This window comes from Hippichthys cyanospilos, chromosome 21, assembly GCF_059441005.1.
Source record: "Hippichthys cyanospilos isolate Australia breed blue-spotted pipefish chromosome 21, RoL_Hcya_1.0, whole genome shotgun sequence".
NCBI classification, from domain to species: domain Eukaryota; kingdom Metazoa; phylum Chordata; class Actinopteri; order Syngnathiformes; family Syngnathidae; genus Hippichthys; species Hippichthys cyanospilos.
The window spans coordinates 10,952,174-10,972,741 of record NC_142389.1 but is presented as its reverse complement, the minus strand read 5'-3'; the positions used below and the strand labels follow the sequence as shown (position 1 = coordinate 10,972,741).

Below are 20,568 nucleotides of genomic sequence, written 5' to 3'. Positions count from 1 at the left end.
AGGTAAAATATCAGACCTTCACACAGTTCAGTTTTCCATTCTTATTTATTGTTTTCAAATCTCATTTCTGTTCTTAAATAAACTACAGTACAGAGTACATCAAGACACTTGCAACCACAAATATCAAAGGTATTTACAAGTTTACATATACTATATACATATGCACAGCCATGTATACAAGTCTTGTATGTGTATAATACGTATACAGTATGCCTGTGGTGTTAAAGCTCACTTTTTTACAGCCTCACAAGTGAGGCGGAAAGTTAAGTTAAACTGCAGTTCCACATTTTTTGTTGTTTTAAATGACATTAAAATGTACAAAGCTTACACTTAACAGACAAAATGGCACAATTTACAGCACCCTCTACAATTTATGCAAGGATTCTTGTATGAAATTACCTTTTTTTTTCTTTTAAAGAGTGGACACAATGCAAAAAAACTTCATATCAGTACCCCAATCGGGAACACGTTGTTGATGTATGTATAACATAGGACGCTGAATGTACACATTTCCATATCAATGGATATGAATGATCACAAAACAGAAATTTATCCTACAAGACATATGCTTATATACAAAGACAAACTCATCATTCACATCATCCATTTTTCCCCCACCAGCCTTTCTAGAATGAGTACAGATAGAAGCAATGGTGATGTTTAAAAAAAAAAAAGGCAAGAAAGCTTTGATTAAATTTATATTCCGATTCCGTCTTTATATAGATTTTAAACACTGAAAGACCCATCTCGTCCACACTGTGAAAATCAAAAATGAATAAATACTTAAATAAAGTGATCACATATTCGGGTACTGGCTGGCATCTTCTTTTAGCTCAGCGTTCAGTCAGGAAAAAAAAAAAAAATCAGTAGCTATTCTATACAAAAAAAAAGTAGCAAATCTGTTGTAGTGGTTTTACTGCATTGAACAAAAGCAAACAAAAAGCCCTTGAAAAGGTGTGAATAACTTGCCTTTGGATTGAGATGGGAACAATCAGGCTGTCAGGATAAATCGTGTATAATGGCCAGTGATTCAAAAACAACTACCTTGAAGTGTCAGTTTGTTGTTTTTTTTCTGCTACTGAACTGAGCTAAGGCACAGGCGCTGTTTGTTCAAGTTTCAGTTTGCTTGCGCAGTACTCAAAGTCACTGCATAGAAAGACAAAAAAAAAAACGGAAGCAGGTTTTTGTGTACATGCACAGTCAAAAAAAAGGAAAGAGTTTACAAAAAGAAACCTGACCGAACAAACACACGTGTAAATATCAGGTTGGGTTGGCACATTTTGTGGCCTCTTGAAGGGAATTAGCAGCAGTAGCAGCAAGAGCGTTGCCTGGACAAGGCAATGTCTGTAAGATAAGACAGGCCAAATTCACTTGGTCCCGTCCAGTGCAAAATGTCAGGCGCTCGTCTTGATTGGTCGTTAAGTAAAAAAATAACCTAAATGTGCTAAATCATATTGGAAAGTTCTGTCGAATCCGTTTCGGAATCTGCCTCGTCCCTGCAAGGAGAACAGAAAACACAATTGATTCATTTTTAAATCTTTTGGGTCAAATTTGATCGTAGTACAATTAATCTTAACCTCATTCTTTCTTGCTAAAATGTGATGATTTTTCCAAAAATGGCCCAGAATTGCACATTTGAGACTCAGAAAGTTTACCTTTGCTCCTGGAGCAGTTTGCGGTTGCCTTGCCTCCTGTCCTCATCAATGGGGTACGTGTACAGGATGATCAGACCGATCATGATGAGGAAAATTGGTGCTGCTGAGACCAGAACCTTTAGCGTGATGTCTACTTCTGCCGGTTGGGAGCAACCTCGGGAGATGTAGCCAGCAAAACTGTAAAAAAAAAAAAAAAAAAAAAAAAGGTTAAGACCCAGTCTTGTGATAGAAGCGTGAAATCGTGGAATTCGTGGAATCATATTAAAGTAAGAAAAAAAAAAAATCTGCTTTAATGTAGGATTTGTCGGATTTGGATTAACATCATCCAGCACTGTGTTGCTCGTTAACGGAGTAAAAATCTTGACACACATTCAAAGAAACATTGAAGTGGAATCTACTGTATAAAGTCTAGCAATGGTTGGTCTAATACACAGGTGTCAAACTCAAGGCACAGGGGCCAGATGTTGCCCGCGAAATGCTAATTACGACCAAGTTTCTGACTAAAATACCAAATTTGCCAAAATTTAAAAATTAAAATAAAAAAAATAAACACCATACAAATATTAAAATTTAAATAATAAAATATATAAATACAATCAAGAAATGTCATAAAATTGATGAAAAAAAACAAAACAAAACAGAACAACAAGCATTTTTTGCTACCAATCCCTCTTTTGAACAGATTTCATCTGGCCTCTGATTTAGAGTTTGGGTAGGTATGATCAAAGATCATATTGTACATAAATTTCTTTAATTTCAGTCAGAACAGCGCTGCGATAGAAACTATAACTGCAATGCGGCCCACGATAAAAATGAGTTTGACACCCCTGTTCTAAAACTTTTTTTTTTTTTAAACTATTGCTTTGACGCTATCTTGTGACCCCCGGTACCAATCAACTATGTTACCATTAGAAACAAACAAATGGGGAAAAAAAAGCAGTTGATGTGTGAATGCTCACTCTAAACTGAGGGTGGAGATTCCCAGGGAGACTCCGGAGGCAAACTTGGTGAAGAAAACGTAGAAGGAGTAGAAGAGCGCTTCATGACCAGTGGCTTCCGGGTTTTGCACCTGGAAATCGTCAACAACATCGGGCAGCATGGACCTGATGGCCACAAGAGAGTTTTGAGTCAGGTCAGATAGATGATTCAAGGGCAAAGATTGAGACCTGTGTGTGTGCGTGTGTCTTACCATGGTAGCAGGAAGGCAGCTGCCACGCTAACCCCGGCCGCAAAGGAGACGATGTAGGTGACAATCAGATTGCTCTTCAAGCACACCACCAAGATCATGAATGGAACCACAGACTAGAAAAGACAGAGAAGAAAATCACACTTAGACGTTGGTCCAATTCCAATACACATAAAAGCCCAGAGTGAGCAACGCTGTGTTCCCTCAAACGGGGATCTTACCAAAGTCCCAACGTAGACTGCAGTCTTCTTCCCAAATCTGGTGAGGAACCACTGCCAGAAGGGGATGGTGAGAGTGGCCGATAGCTGTGAGAGAATGGTGACATATGCGATCGGGTTATCAACCACCATCAATGTGTGAAAAGCTCCCAAAAGTGTTTGTTTTGCATGGGTGTTTCTTGCATATTATTTGGAGGTTGCGCCCCTAAAATTGAAGAGATTTGTCTTTTTGTTTTGTTTTTTTCCTTTTGACTCATTCACTGCCAGCCTAATGAATGTTTTCTTCTATAGCAGCCAATGGAAATGAGAGTTATAAAAAGCTACGGTGAACTAGCACACATATTTTGTTGAAAAGTAATATTTTAACCGAGTGACAGCAGAAATGTGGCACATTTTTTACCCTGTACCACTCAGTACCTTACAAACACTATTATCTTTCAGTTGTTGCTAAAGTTCTGTAATTGAATTTAATTGGAACACAGAGTGAGCTTTTTGCTAGCTAGGAAGCATTTTATGTGGTAAAATAGCGGTGCCATCTTTTGTTTGATTTGGGAGGATCTATCTGTATGCTAAGGTGCTACTGACGAAATAACAGAATGACCAAAAAAGACTACATTTTTATGTACAAATGAAATTGAATTAAAAATAAATTAAATTGAAATAAAATAAATGAATCGGTTAAATTTTGCTTCGCATCCAGAAACGTCCGACCTGAAAATCACCCGTGAAAGAAGCAACTCGTTATGACCCTGTGTGACATTATGTAACGCTGAAATGACAATGGCCGCATTCACAACGATCTTCAACTTCCGTGGGTGTGAGGATATTGGATGAATTCCGCGGAGGCCGCATGTGTTTGACTCCGACTGACCCCCCCATTTGACATCACAAAAGCCTTGGAAAAACACTGTTGTCATTTCTTTTCCCGGTTTTTAGATTTCCTTTTAGGGATCAGCTCTGTGTTTGTTTTTCATCCCAGCGGGAACATCTTCCCTAGAACTGGCCTCCTTGCGCAGTTTATACTAGCCCACATGATTAGCCAATAAAGTCATCTGGCTAAATAAATTCCTGGTCGACGCCGTAATCCCTCCCATGAAGTAAAGGATCAAAGAGAGTAATCTGTGCAACCCTGTTAACCTTTTTTTTTTTTTTTTGGAGAGGAGGGGGGGGCAAAACCTGCAGCGGCTTCTTCGCCATCTGTGGGAATAAGATGGCATTCAAGCCTGGCTCTCACATTATGCTAATGGAAAGTGAGAACACTGTGGCGGCTCTGATGGAGTACAGACCAGCTTTGTGACTGCAAACAATTTATGTGCAAGACCTTTTGAGGAAAGTCTTTGGGAGATTGTTATGGCAACAGGCTACCTGGCAAAACACCTGCTGCTATGTGAAGAGTGCTTGTACGTGTTTGGAACTCACCATGATCACCAACAGGATATTCTGGAAGTCGTTTCGGAAGCCCAGGGTGTAGCTGCAGAAAAGAGCGAAGTTGCCTTCCAGAAGCTGTTGAAAAAAGACACATTCAGCTATTTTACATTTGCTTTCAAAATGAAAGGCTATAACTACAGTTTTTGTTTGTGTGTTGGCGTACCATGAACGCTAACGAGGTGAAGAGGAAGACCATGACCAGTTTGGCGTAGGGACCATGTCCCATCACCAGCTTGATACCCTGGATAAATGACAAGGGCTCCGACTTGGGACGGCTGGACTCTGGGGGGAGGATAAAAAAAAAAAAAAAACATGGCCGATATAAAAACATGAATCATGTTACACTTGTAATGTACAGCTGCTATTGGGACATTAAATGACTGATCTGTTCCAATTATTATACATAAAGGTTTTAAGATAAACATCGGGTCTTTTTTTTTCCTTGGTGAACCTTTTGCATGTATGAGTGCTGATAAATTTAGATCTATATCTCAAACTCGTTTTTTAATATGCATTTTGCAGCTGAGGTGAATCGTACTAATTAGACAGTGCCCCTTAACCAGCACAAAATATTAATGGATTAATTTAAAAAAATTAAAAGGAACAATGTGTAAGATTTAGCAAAATCTAGCGGTGAACAAAACATTTAAAAAAAAGATGTTCTACCACGTACATTTTTTAATATAATCTAAGGTAGGTGTCGTAATTGATGTTTGTTTTGCATATATTTCGAACTTAACCGAAAACTGAAATGTTTCCCCACTATCTTTGCATTAAGACACCCAAAAGAAAAAAAAGGGGAATTGTAGTTTCTCAAAGACATCGTTGTGTGCCTGATCCAAAATCTTAGTGCTCCACTAGATGGCACTAAATTCTACACATTGTCACATTAGAACAAAATGATGTGCCTTCCGAATTTGATTTAATAAACTTTGGAACCATTTTTTTCTACAACCACCTGTTTTATTCTTGGCTCCTCTGTATGAAAATTGCATCACCAAAAACAATGTGCATATGTATAAAACTTGACAAAATTAAGACTTAACGTTTTGCAAAGAATTCATTAAGACAGTTTAGCAATAAAATGTTTAATGTTCCAATTATTTTGCTCTTAATTTGAAAACTACGGTTCTTGTCACGGCATTAAATTAGATTTGCTGATACCTGCAACCCCATTAAAATCTCACGTAGACCCCAAAGTTCCATCATGTACTACCCACCATTTGAGAATCATTAAAGTATAAATTCATCTTCCGATCAGATCCGCATTCTGTTGTTTTTTTTTTAACTGGCTGATAAATGATTGGTTCCAAAATCCTGATTGTGAAAAGAGAAGCAAATTAAGTGTGGCAACGACAGTACTATCGAAGACCTTTGACCTTTTGTATTTAATGTCGAAATTTGAAACTTAATGCACTGACATGGTCTCTCTCAATTGTACCCCTTACCTTTTTGCTCACTGACACCAAAGAAGAGAACAATAGCGCAGAGGACGTAGATCAAACAGATGACACCGGAGGCAATCATGTAGGCGGCTCTCTGTAACACAGAAATGCAAAGTGAGCCAAAACATTCCAGATTGTGCTTCCTGAAGTTAAATGCTAACATCGCCTACCGTGTGCTCCAGGGAGATGACATGGTCAGTTGCGTTGCGGTCCAAGGACGAGTTGTTGCTTATGTCCGCCAAAATTTCGCCCGGTCCTGGGACGCAGGGCGCGTTGGCCATGCCCACTATCTGGCCCTGGATGGCGGTACCCAGCACAGTGCCCAGAACCTCCACCGTCATCCCTGATTTGGTTAAACAATTAAATCATGAGGAAGTCTTCTTCCATCCTCAAGCAACCTATTAGGAAAACAAAGCTACTTACTGTAAGCCGTAGCAGAGTCCCTTTCTTTCTGCTCTGAGCTGATGAACATGGTGAGAGCGGAATATGGCACATGGAAGCACTGAAACAGACATGAGACAGGAAATCAGAAAAATGTACTTTGGGGTCACGCCGAATGTTTTACATTAGAAATGATTAGGAATTCCTCTTAATTCGTTTTACAATAGATGTAGTCAGAGAAGAACTCATGTTCTTCAAAAGTGATCTTTTCAAAGAATCGCTTAATCTATACTAGGGACTTTTTTCTTTTGGTTTTAATGGGATATTATTGCATATTGAGGGCCACATAGCAAAAATAATACATTAAAAAAAAGGAACTTTTTTCATACTACATACAAGACTAAATACTTAGATTTTCAAATACTCACTATTATTGAGTCCAGATAATGTTGTTTCATTTTGCAGAGTTTATGAAATGTTAAAGTGGAATTCAGCCATTTTGCAAATCCTAATTTGCAATCCAATAACAAAACTGTGTGATTGGTGGTTACCTTCAAGTATCTGTCTCGTCGTATCACAGCATTTTTTTTTTAAATCTTCATGTCTTGCTTATTCCAGTGACTAATCTAAATTGCAATTTTTTTTCAATAGCGATATGTTGATATTTCAGTTTTTCCCCAATGCAAACATAAGTTGCATATTATATTCATGATTAAAAAACATTTAATGTATCAGCATGATTACAATTTTTGTTTTAAATGGGAAATCAACACAAATATTTTCTTTACAAGGATATATATTATGCAGCCCCACTAGTCTGAGCACGTTATTGTGATTAATATTAATACAAAATATATTAAGAATTAAGCAGCCAACTCCACCTGTTGTTTGTTTTTGTTCATTTTAGGGGCAGACATTTTTAATGAAAATAACTTCACAGTTGCTCAAGGCTCAGATAACGACCAATCACGGCTCATCTGTTTTGTGAGTTTCGTCAACCGATAGTGGCAAATGAGCTCTGATTGATCATTACTAGAACCCTGAGCCACAATGATGTAATTTTAAGGGGCAGCACAAATTCATACTCCACAACCCCCCCCCAAAAAAATTGCAACTTAAGTTTTGCAATGAAAAAAAAAAAGTCAAAAGTGCCTCAATCAGTAGATTTATTTATGTGCACATGCAAAAAATGCCATAATTTTAATATTTGAATATACAGCGAGCAAACCAAAAATAATAATAAAGTGGCTCATACTCACAGTTTGAAGGCTCTGGAAGAGACAGTAGAAGAAAAGGTACCAGATGACTTTGCCGTCCTCAAAAGGGGGCACGTACCAAATTAGGAAGTAGGAGATGACAGCCAGAGGAGTCGAGATCACAATCCTGAGGGAATAAGAAAAAGAAAAAAAAAGCCACGGTGGTTAAAAACGTGACACTATGCGTGATGCACATGCCACACAACAACAAGCAAGTCTTTAATGAGGACAAGGGGGCTCATTGCGTAAGACACACAGACCATTCACAGGGCATCTTCTTTTGAAGTGCTGCCAAGTACTTAGTACGGTTTCCAACACGTCACTGTAAGCATGTACGATGCAATTTGACAGTTGAATGTGCTAACGTAATTGAGCTTGATTCGGCTATGAATCACCTTGTACAGCACTCACCCTGAAACTTATCTGTGCCCTGAGGCAATTTATAAAAATGTGATGACACTACAGTATATAAAACTTGAGAACCTGGCAAGTGAATTTTTTCAGCCATTTCCTTCAAGTATTCTGCTCCTGTTGCTTCTCTGGTCAACACTCACTTTTGTGTGACAATAAAGGAAATCACGCCACTTAACGGGCGCCCTGGAACAAGGATATCCTTGCTCAGTCCTGGAAATGTTGCGTCACGTCAATCATTTTCAAGCAGGTGAGTCATTTGCGAGACAAAAGAAATTTAGCGGCCAGTAACGCTTTGTTTCCCGATTACACAAAACAGTACAGCATTTGTAGACTGTACCGGTATTTCCGCTTGTAGTGGGAGTGTTGGTATTTGTGTATATACATACAATATGTGCAAACATTAGCCAGACAATGTTAAACAATATCCAATTCATGTCAAGCAAAAATAAATATATTCCATCATACTGATAATGACATCACAGTCGCTCTAGTAACAGCCACCGTGGCTCACCTTTGGAATGGAAGATAAATCGAATTAATTCGATCGATTACTCATTTTAAAAATATAAGATTAGGAAGTTGAATCGATGTTTTTGTAAAAGTGTCGGAATTCTGGACGAGTGGTTTATAAGACATGTTTACAATAGTCAAATACTGAATTCATTCGGTACAAGCCATTTTCTGACCCTCCTTTATCCTAACATTAGAAAATAAATAAAAAATAAATAAAACACCTAGAATTTTATGCAAAACGAGGGATGAGAACACGATTAAATATGTGGAACTTGTGGCCCAGCCCTAGCCCCCCTGTTTTATGAATTAGTTAATGTGATATTCGCAAGCTGAGCCATAATTGGTTGTCATCAGAGCAACTTTGATGTCATTTTCAGTGGACAGGAAGTAACACAAAAGCCGCCTCCTGAGATAAATGAAATATTTCTGTTTAATGTACATCCCCGAAGCACAATATTAATCAGAATATGTGAAGCCACATAGAAGATTAAAACAATAAAAATAAATATGATAATCTTGACAAGTTGCTGTTGCCTTAAAAGTGCTTAACACTTGACTATTAACCACCCATTAGTGAAAACCAGCGTCAGGTCAACCTGTACCGGAAGTGGATGACACACCTGTTGACTAATTTAGGGCACGGCGTCTATTTGTGGAACATCCGTTATTTGGGGAAATACAGTCAGTAAAAATTTGTCTGACGTTCCCGATTGGTGTGTAAGTTTCAGTTGCACCAAAGCTTGGCCAAAAAAAAAAAAAAAAGCCACGTCTTCATCAGAACCTTTTCAGACTTCCGTTTTTTTTTTTTTTACTGCTTCGTTCTATGTATGCTAAACAGAGAACAATAAAACATTCAAGAAATTCCAATGTGATGCAATAAATGCATACAGTGTTTGGAAAAGGGGTGGCAAGGGGCGTTTCCACTGCATTAAGCATCTCCTCTCCCGTGCGTATGATCTGATTAACTGTACTCCTGAGAGAGTGTGATAAAGTAGACAGCGGGTCAAAGCAGCTGACCCTCAGCGCCCGCCACATGAGCAACTATCAAATGATACGTTTCTTTATTTGGTCTGCACGTGGCCCACTGAGAAACAGCCTTGGATGGCACCAGAGCGCAGAAGTACAGCCTAATCTCCTCATGACAACAAACTGTGTCAAATTAAATATGTGTTTTGAAAAGCAAGTAAATGTACTTATTCTGATTAAATATATTCAACAATAGGGCCTCTGGTTCTGATACAGGCTCCGAATGAATCACATGTTTGTCATCTGGGCGGCACTACAACATTCTGCACTGATAAGTTGGTGACTTGAACCCAAGTAACCCTCATGATGTGACTGAGGGGAAAAAAAAAAAAAAAGAAACATTCGAGGACTCGACTGCTGTGATCTCATTGGCTAAAACTGATGGTGTGTTGTGGGCTGGACCAATCACACGATGAGCTCACCAGTCTACCCTCCCCCCTACTACACACGAGCAAGGAATATGGAGCGTCTGACTGCCTCCACTTCAGCTGCACTTTCTCCACGCTAGTCTTTTGTCGAGTGACGTGGCCAAAGTGTTTCCGAGCATGCGGGTGGTTCCTCCACGCCCCATCGCGGCATATACAAAAACGTCATGTTCTTGAAAAAACTGGATTGAAATGAATTATGACTGGAATTTAGAAATAGAAAAACACTGTAGATCCAAACATCAATTTCGGTTTAATGCCGATATCATATTTCCATGATTTCAAATCACCTTGTGCTCTCCTTCACCTTTCTTACTAAAAAGAACAGTGACCCTACAATTTACGATGGTGCTGACATCAGGGTGGTAATCATCCCCCGATGACACTTTACACCCACCTTCAATCACGTAACCTAGTCATATAACCCCCCTCGGACATGCGCAATGGAGGAACCGTCAAATCCAGGCAGCCTCAGACTGCATAGAGGGGCAGCTTTGGCGGTGGGGGTGGATGGTAACATGGTTGTTACAAAGGATTTGGTTGTGGCTGCCTCTGTGATAATAGGGGGCCACTCTCAGGCACAAAAGGCCAAAATCCAAATGCTGAATTTCTATTTATGAAGGGACCTTAGAAACTGGGAGAGAAAAAAAAAACACTTGAAACTTAGGGGGAATGTGTGAAAATGTATTTGCAAAGTAGCAGAGGGGGGTTATATTTACCAAAGTCCGACTGAAGGCCACATTGTGGGAAATGTGAAAGAGCATCACCTACATTGGGCTTCCCCCTTCCCCAAGGCTGTGAAGATGGCCAAGATGCCACTGGCACCGATGCAGGCTATGAGGAAGTGCCAATGTAGTAATTTGCACGAATGTGACCTGTGGTAACCTCGGTCGGAAGGTGATTGGCACTGTGTGTGTGTGTGTGTGTGTGTGTGTGTGTGTGTGTGTGTGTGTGTGTGTGTGCGCAAGGCCCCGCCCCCCAATTACATGGAAAGTATGTTTTTTCAACTTTAAGCCAGCAAGGTTTCAATGAGACGTACTGTATTTCAGACAGACAGCTAAACACCTAGACAGCTAGATAGCTAGAAAGATGCTAAAACTAATGATTATTTTAATAATATATTAATTTGTACATTATTTTGTCCGTTAACAGGATTTTTTTTTAAAGTTTGAATTTCCATGTCTTTATTGAAAAACAGGATATTATTTCAAACTGACTGTGAAATAAATGATAAGGTTAATTCAATTGAGAAAAAAAATATATATATTTTGTCCAAAAAATATCAATGAAATCAAACATTTGCAAAGACAAGCCTTCATACATGTAGTACTACAAGAAATAAGAATATTTTGTGGAGTGAGGCTAAAATTTATAGAATATGGACAATTTTTATTGAATTTTTAATGTAAACTACATCTCTGCCAAAAATGGTAAAAATAGTATATAAATCCTTAAGGGATTTAGATGAGTTAGTGAACACATTTGAACCATTTTCAATCGTGGAAAGACAACATATACACATACATAAATGACATGTAATAGGGAAGATAATGTAAAAACCCCTACCAGGGCATCATGCGTCCAACACGCGTCCAGGGGCTTCGCGAGACCAAGAAGCCCACCGTCGGGTCCGTTACGGCATCCCATGCTCGGCCCACAAACAGAATGATTGAGGCATAAAACGGATCCAGCTGCCAGAAGAAAAGATTATGTCAACGGAAAAAATAGAAAGTGTTTTCTATTTTAGATTCGAATGCACTGACAACCAGTAAACTATACTTACTCTGCGGCTTTTGCTTTTAGGGACTTTGGATTGTAATCAAAAGAGGGGTACGTTTATAAGTGAGATGTCAGCAGGTTCTAGGGCCAGCCATTCAAACAGGACACCAAGAATGTACCACCCCTTACTGTATAAAGTGCTCCACGCTGGGCCGCACAATAGAATCCTGACAACAATCCTAGTAGGCAAATAAAACCAAACCGTGGGGAGCCTTAGACTTTCCACTTCATTACATGCCGCATGGCCTTGACCACAAGATTAGTGTCAGGGCTCATTAAAGCCACTACCGGTAACCCACGCTTCTTTATTTTCATACTATTGCAATTCTACAGTGGTGTAACGCAGTGGTTCGAAACCCTTGAGATTTTTTTTTTTTTCATTAGGTACCAACAAACCAGCACAAAGAATTGGAGTGCTGCTTCATTTGGGTCTGATCCAGGCATATTTCATTCAGAAACTACAGAAAATAGATGAAAATAAATGTGTAACATCTGTTTTATTTGTGGTTGTCGGCTGGAATATTGAGTCATTAGGGAAAATGCACATCCGTATGAAATGTCAAATAAAGGTAAATAGTTGCTATCACACAATTTAGCAATAAATCGCTTCATTTTAAATAAATTTCGTATTAATTTGAAAAACAAATTGAGTTTCAATGTTAAAGCATCCAAAAGCATCTTAATAGCTTTTTCTGATACCTGCAGAAATCCTGTTAAAATATTCATGTTCCATTTAATTGGCTCTTAATCTGAAAACAAACCCATAATGTTCCTGTCACAGCAATAAAAAGTATTATCAGTTACCAGCAAAAATCATGTGAAAATCTTCATGTTCCAATTCATTTGCTTTTTATTTGAAAGGAAAATGTACTGTTCCAATCACAGCATTAAAAGGTTTGATATCAGTTTGCTGATACCAGCAAAAATTCTGTAAAAGTACTCATGTTCCTTAATTTGCTCTTTATTTTAAATGACAACATACTGTTCTTATCATGGCATTAAAAAGCGGTATATTAGACCTGCTGATACCTGGTTTAATGTATAACTTTTTCTTTAATCTTTAGTCAAGTTTATTTTATAACAAAAGGCTTTACTAGCGGCAGTAACCAAAACCTGTTGACCTTCAAGTCCAGATGCTATCTGTACATGAAGGAATTCCACAATGCCGGGACAGTTAACACTTCCTCGTGCGTTGAAATCAATTGCTGCTGTGTGAGAGTATTTTCAACACCATCAAATTATCCTGTGGTGAGCGGTCTGGGCCAGTAAAGTCCTTCTCATCATCAGAAGCACTGACCTACATTCAGCAATATTTTTTCCATGAAATTGTAGCCACTCATTCCCAGCAGAATCACCAGAAAAAAAAAAAAAAACGTAAATACTGCAATCACAAATTAGACTGGCTTGAAGATGTACAAGTAGCCTGTGTGGGCACATGTGTGATACGATATACAGGATAGAATTCTGTGTTGTGCATATATTCTACCAACCTGTGCTACATCCAGCAGATAGAGCTGCAAAAAGAAGCCTAAGGCACATCCTGTGATCTGGTAGGGCGCTCCACCAACAGCATAGCAGAGCTTGTTGCAGACAGACAATCTGTTCCTGTGCTCGTTCTGAGGAAAGAAAACAACACAATAAAATCTAGAATTAGGCTGACATATTGATGAGCTTTTAAGAGCTAAAGCCTGTGGAGAAATTCTCCTGAAGAACATTTGCAGCTGGGATTTCTGGCAAGCAATGAACAGCTGGATCCACCCATGCAACAGGAATAAACACATTCTTATTCTTCTGAATTCCTCTTTTTTTTTTTTTTACACAAAAAAATCTAAGCTTAAAACTCGCCTGTGTTAATCCTCTTCAAATGAGGATTGCCAAAGTTTATAGTTAAAAGACATTGTGACATGTGGCAAAAAAGCAATCTCGTTTTACTTGTTCAGCTGACAATATGGATCTTTCTGTTTTAATTCCTGCGAATGAACACACACTGTCACATGCCTGACGAGAGCACCTTGGCAAACGGGCTGGTCTGCACACCAGTTCAAATGAAAAGCCTCTCTGCCAAGCACACACCCTCCTGGCTGACCAATCAAACATGGTTGAGTTTTCCCTCTACAAAAATGATGCCCATGCTCATAAGTGGCCAGTCACACAACTTTTATCCACTTGGGTATTCTTCCTCTTGCACTTGTTGATATGCATGAGAGGGGAAATATGATAATGACTCTTGTTTGACCACAACAAAGCTTTTTCCTCCTTCCTGTTCTTATCACAACTACACCAGTTCAGTTCAGGTGACAAAACACATGCAACTAGATATTGGTGCCATTCAAGATTCACAAAACTGATTTAAGTGACAACTGGGTCACCTTGTGAATTACAATGTCTATAAACATGTTAAAACTTTAAACTTCATCAGGTCGAGGCCACAGTTAATTACTTTCTTTATGAGCATTTATGTCTGCTTGAGGTTTTGATAAGATATTGGAATGGATGGAAATGACATGCGAACTTTACCATTTTCTCTCATGTCACCTTCAGCTGTCGGTTTTTAAAAAAAACAAGGCAACTTCCACCTACGACTGTAAGATAGCTTACAAATTTTATTGGGAGTACTTTTTGCTTAAAAACAAACTCGCTTGGAAATTAATACAATAAATTTAGTAACGTGACAAATTCCAAAAAACACACTGTTAAATCGGCACTTGAACGCAGCATCCACATGCTGCGGAATAAATCTACCGGTAGTATGTGGCTTGCCTACTAAGGTAAGAATTGGTTGTTTTTCTCTCCGAATTACAACTTCAAATTTTCCAAGATACATTTGAATGGGGGAACATCAGGCCACGTCCAATCCATAAAAGACTGGTGAAAAAAAGAACAGGGACATTTTATGACTTTAAATTTAGCTTTTGACTTGGGTAATGACTAGTTTAAAACCACAAGCATTGTGTTCATTGTTTGCTGTCTTCGTTTAGTCTCTTTTCCCCTTACACTTGAAGAATATAATCAGGTATGCCTAAAAGGTAGCCGTGAAACACGCGCGGCGAACCACGAATCAATGAATGAGACACTCCCTTTTGAAAATGACAATTCCAAGCAGCCGGCGTGCTCCGTTCATTCATCTAAAGGCGGTGTGGACGTTGCAGTCATTTTCCCTCTCAGAATAATGGCCAAAAGGGCGTAGTCTAACTAAAACCAACCTAAATCATCTAGTAGATCATTTTAAAAACGTACCCACCTTTTTCGAAAGCGAGATGCCATCAGAGTTGCCAGGTTTAGTCAACAAACTGGCATTGGAGTATTGTTCGCCTCCTTCTCCCTTAGCCATATCACAATTGCTGCTTCGTCGCGGTATCTTGGCAGAATTTCACAAAAATAATGCAATAAAAATATTTCGGTTAAGCTTGAGGAGTAGTTCGATGCACGCTTGCGTGAAATCTGATTGGAAAGTGAGAGGATGCGAATAAGGTGGACGTAGTCGTTTTCAGAGCTCCCCGCCCATTTGTAACGTATCCTCTCCCCATGTTTGGCCACGCCCCGTTGACAACGTTATGGTGGCATGGGCGCTTATTCTACGCACTTGTCTGGGCAAACCCCACCACAATATTTAAATAAATAAATACAAAAGTAACACAAGATTTGAACTGACTTTTTTTTTTACTTCATCAAATAATCTAAAGATATTAAGAGTTAAAAAATTAAAGTAAATCAAAACCACAAATTATTATGTTATTCACTTACTAAATGCTTTTATTTTGAGAGCAGGTTCAGAAAAATCCAAAGACACCAGGGCCACGTTTTTTTTTTTTTAATTAAAACCTATTCAATGCAGTAAAAAATCTATAAAGCAAGCTGTTACATATTTTCTATGATATAAACTTTAAATGTATAAAGTTTATACATTTATAATAATCAATTACTTTTCGTACTTTAGTACATTTAGTAGTTAAACTACTAGTACTTTTACTACCTAAAGTAATTGATTACTTAAGTTTGTACCGGGTAACAATCAAAGTAATCAATTTCTGAATTAGTACTTATTTCATCAAACTAATCAATTACTTTTTATATTGATTACTTGTGATACTTCAGTACCTCAAGCAGTGTTTCTCGATTATATTTTGCCAAGCCCCACTTGATGTGCAGACTATAAATACGATTATTATCGATAAAAATTGGATAAGTATACCTACCCCTGTATTCTTTTTAACGTTAACAAAATAAAAAGCAATCTTTCAATAACTGTTCATTATTTTCTACCGTGTTTATTTGGGTTACAGCTTAGTCTAAAACAGAAAAAAAAAACAAGTGCCCCCCACACTATTTGAAAAACACTGACCTAAAGGTAGGCACTTTACTACCTAAATTAATTACTTCATTCCTGAAATAATCATTTTTTTTTAGTCATTTTAGTAGTTAAAATGTGAGTACTTTTATTGTATCTAAAATAATATACAAATTTGGTACTTAAGTACTTAATTATTTTGGTACTCAAGTAGCAAATTAATCAATTACTCTAGTACTTAATTCAACAAAGCAATTTTTTTGGTGCTTTGGTACCAAAACATAAGCACTTTTTACCCTAGTTATTTGAAGAAAAAAACCTGCTAAGTCAAGGCTTTTTGTTAAAAGTGATGAGATGAATTAAGATGTATTTTTTCACGCTTGTCTACCATCAAACCGGTTTCTTACTTTTTTACCTGGCATTGTGGGCCATGTCTAAACTTATTTTTAGCATATGCCGTGGACCCCAAAATATGAATTGCTGGCACAAATGGCCCCCGAGCTTTAAGTTTGGACACATCTGCTTTAGTTCAATGTTCAAGCCTATTATGCCAACATATCTATCACGTTTTGTTGGGTCATTTCTGTTTTGGGTTTAGTTTTGTGGTGTTTCAGTTCAATTCGGTTTTAGGTTCATGTTGTGTTTCCCCCACCTCATTTGTCGTTAGTGTGATTTGACCCTCCTGTCATTCGCGTGCTCCAGCCCGTTGTGTGTTAGTCAATCCGGTTCCTCAGCCACTCGTTCCCATCCAGCTGTTGTGTGTTTTCCCTAATAAGCATTTGTGTATTTAAGCCCCTGTCATGTTGTAGTAATTGCTGGGTCATTGTCTCTACGCGCTGTCATGCTGTCCGAGTTCGCCAGCTTCCCCAAGTAGCCTGACCCTTCCTGTCTCTGTCACCTTCCACCTCCCGTGAGTTTGTTTCTGTTTTGAGCTTTTTGTTGTACTTGTATTGTTTTTGTTCGTTTGATCCTGGTTCAGTTTTTGTTAAATCTTCATTGTTTGAGCCACATTCCGGGATTTTTTTTTTTATTCCACCTTTCCCACGCCCCTCACCGCCATGCCACACAGACGTGACAATATCCTTCCATCTGAGATGTCCTTTTGTTCCACCCGTAATTTCCAAACGTACAAATCAGGGCAAATGCATACAACTTGATAGGTAGTGTAACTTCCCTTTTCTTAGCCACTCGCTCTGCCATTATTACTTTATAACTACAGTCTTTCTCACTATCGCTCACATTATTTTCGAATGGCTATTGTCACGTGTTTGGAAATCAGCTATAGCAGATGGAATCAAGGTCACGCAAGGACATCTTGAGGCATGAGATTGAGAATCTCATGAGAGCGAGCAATTGACAGTTTGCAAATGGTACAGCGAAGTACAACTCCATTAAAGATCAAATATGATGGCATTAAAAAAAGTAAACATGATCAAATTAAGATTGGCTGCACACTCATGATATACAGATTACAATGTTTGAAAAGGTGTTTGCACCTGTACAAATTTTGCCGAAAGCAACTTGGCAGGTATGTAGCAAATGACTGATAAATGACAAGATATAGAATTGCATCATAATATAATGATATCCATTACACATAGCATGTCAAAATATTGACCTCACTCAAAAGTAATAATTTCCACCATTTGATGATTCAAATGTGCTGGTTGGCGCAAAGTTGATTCATCAAAGCATATCATAGCAGTACCCCAGATACTATGAATATATGCCACCAGGGAGGAAGCCAGGCAAGAGATAACATCCGAGCAATCCTGATTGGTTGGCTAGTGGTGGTGCCATGTTAGAAGTGCTGCACTGTTGCTTTTCTGCCTAGGATCTTGCATTCTTGCAGGGAGGCTGAGGGGGGCATCCAATCCTTATCACATTGGATAAGCTTAGATCTTATGAACAAATGCAGATCGGAGTAGACTCCAGAGCACACTTGCGACCCTAAGATTTTTTTTTTTTAATGTTATCAAGATCACCAGCACCTGAGCTAGCGATTGCAATTGTAGTGTAAAGAAATGGCAAGTGTCCCTAAGGACAGTAAGAATTGCTTGTTCATATTTTCACTTGCGGGGGCAGAGCACTTCATACTTATTCAAATTAGCCCAAACATAATCTATTTAGACTCAAGCAATTAAAAACTCAATTTGTCCACATAAAAGTCCAAAGCAAACCTGCTTGTTGGCAAATTAAGTTGCATGCAACGTGGCATAGATATCCCAGAAAAACAAGCTCACTCAAGTTTCTCTTCATCTACTACAGTTCAAAGTGACTCTACATGGGAAAAAAAAATGGACTTTAATGTTGTGCAGAAACCTCAAAATTCCACATTCTTGGTTGAAAAATCGGGAGCTTTTCTCATGTGGCTCCTTCGTCGGCTTTTTATTTGCAAAGCCTCCTCAGCTATGGCATGTCGAAGTTCTCAATTTAGCTGCGCACACATGCCATGAAGTTGACAGCGTCAAAGTACAGTACACACAAGCTGCTACTGTATGTGAGCAGATAGCGGAGACGTGAATTTGTGATGTTGACTTTACTCGGCAGCCTCCCAATGCGCAAACATACCCTATGTCGTTTTATCTGTGGTAAAGATGCATTTGTATGTTGACATGCATCCAATAATTAAAAGTCTTCAGTCTTGACTTGAATTATTATGTCAGTCAATGTGTCAACATGCTGTAGATTAGATAAGGTTATATACACTGCAACACGTCGCGTTGGTAGCAAACTTTGCTTCATTTAAGAAATTATTATATTCATATAAGAATATATTCATTTAAGAAAGATTTAAGAAATTTGTGCTCAGTGATAATTCAATGGGCATTGTGCTGCTGCTTCTGTTTTGTGCAGCTTAGCCACAAGGGGGCAATATTTTATATAAAAAATCTTGTTACGTATCGATTTGATCGGGAAACAGACCGTTACCCCAAAATATGCAAAATCTCTAGTCTAAAGAATTGTTTGTGGATGCATTTGTATACCATTTGTGCAAAACATATTTAAAGGCTTATAATTATCACAACCGCATTGCTTGTTTTGCTAGTCTGTACATGGTGTTTTTGCATTGTCTTAGCATTCAGGTAATGGACTTTCATAGGACGAAATCAACTTTTGGTTAAAATGTTAAGCTTGCTGCCACCAAAGTTGTATTGTATTTGCCTTATCACAGTGCTTCTTTTGCGTACCGCTTGAGAGAGTCTGAGTACCCCAAGTGGTATTCATACTACACTTTTGAGAATCACTGTTGCAATTTTAAAATTCCCAACGTGTGAAGTGATCGTCGGTTACCTTGGATGCTCTTTGGCTCCAAGCTACTGCATGCCACTGCAAAGCCCCAACAAGTTGCATTTGCGAAAAAAAAAAAAAAGGGAAGTATGTAATTCCAATTGTGTGGCAACACATTCAAGTCAGTGTTCTTCTGAGACAACATGGAAATATAGGGCCTTGGTTCTTCTTGAGCAATGATGCACATTCTAAACTATTTCAAATCCATTTGTCAACACACAATCTCTTGCTCAGACTAATTTCCTCACCAACAGTAAGACATTTTGCCAAACTAAATAGTGCAACAGCTGCAGACCTGAGAGCAAGGGTGTTGCCAGAATTTTTTTTTTGTGGCGTGCCCAGGTTGACACAAGACAAGAGTGAGGGATAACCAGTTTAAGATTGTTACCTTTATATTATATTAATGTAGTTAATAAATAACTTGCGGCAGGTATAAAGGGGTCAAAACGGTGGCCAGAGTGTCAAGGGGTGGGGGTGTGGCCATCCCTGGTCACGTAGTAGCTCCGCCCCTGCTTGATATAGCTGGTGTTGTCAATTCAATATGCCAGAAGGGGAAAAAAATGGAGGACAAAAGCATATCACAGCTGAGCTGATTTGACAGATATTATGTTGCGATTAATTGCCAGATATTCATTGTAAACATTTTTTTTTTATTTTTATTTTTTTTTAGTGGGACATCAGTAGTTCACATGCTTTGATGTGTTTGAGTTATGATGCTATAAAATCACCATGTCATTTGCTATTGGTGTGACTCCATTAGCAGAGCCCAGGAGAAGTTGCCTTAGCACCACCCTATTTGTTTTTCCTGCTTGACTGATATTTATGTTCATGTGAAACCACGTCAAATGAGTTAAGTTTGATGTACTGCCAAAAAGCTATCTTGCTAGCTATGACGTCTGCTAACAGGAGGGTTAGCTTCAACTTGTCCATAATTTCCACATTTTTTAAGTAGCTAACCACAGCAGCACTTACGACGCTCTAGTGTTGTGCATCTTTAGATTAGTTACGCCTTTGTCATGCTTGACCAGATTCTGTCTTGATCATCCTTTTATTCCATGTAAGGACATTCTCTCAAGTCATAAAGACCAAAGAAACCAGTGGACGATAGAAATCAAACTCCACTGCACTTTTACTTAATGAAGCCCATCGGGACATTTCTTTCATCCAACTAAACCCTTTCCCAAGGATTACCTTACTTGTCTCATTCATTCAAAAGGGACAAGCTTGATATTTCAATTGTGGCAAATGTCATATGGCCTTCAG

At 38.5% G+C, this 20,568-nt stretch overlaps 1 protein-coding gene across 1 annotated transcript; it reads right to left on the bottom strand.

Moving 5' to 3' along the window:
- Positions 1-26: 26 nt before the first annotated feature.
- Positions 27-15,204, bottom strand: mfsd2ab (MFSD2 lysolipid transporter A, lysophospholipid b). The gene is made up of 14 exons (XM_088405465.1): positions 14,968-15,204; positions 13,217-13,342; positions 11,514-11,638; positions 7,573-7,696; positions 6,356-6,434; positions 6,103-6,275; positions 5,936-6,026; positions 4,651-4,769; positions 4,479-4,562; positions 3,063-3,146; positions 2,845-2,957; positions 2,615-2,758; positions 1,656-1,832; positions 27-1,496 (listed from the first exon to the last, which is right to left on the bottom strand). The coding sequence occupies exons 1-14, from the start codon at positions 15,055-15,057 to the stop codon at positions 1,445-1,447; spliced, it is 1,581 nt and encodes a 526-aa protein (XP_088261591.1). The 5' UTR covers positions 15,058-15,204; the 3' UTR covers positions 27-1,444.
- Positions 15,205-20,568: the final 5,364 nt, after the last annotated feature.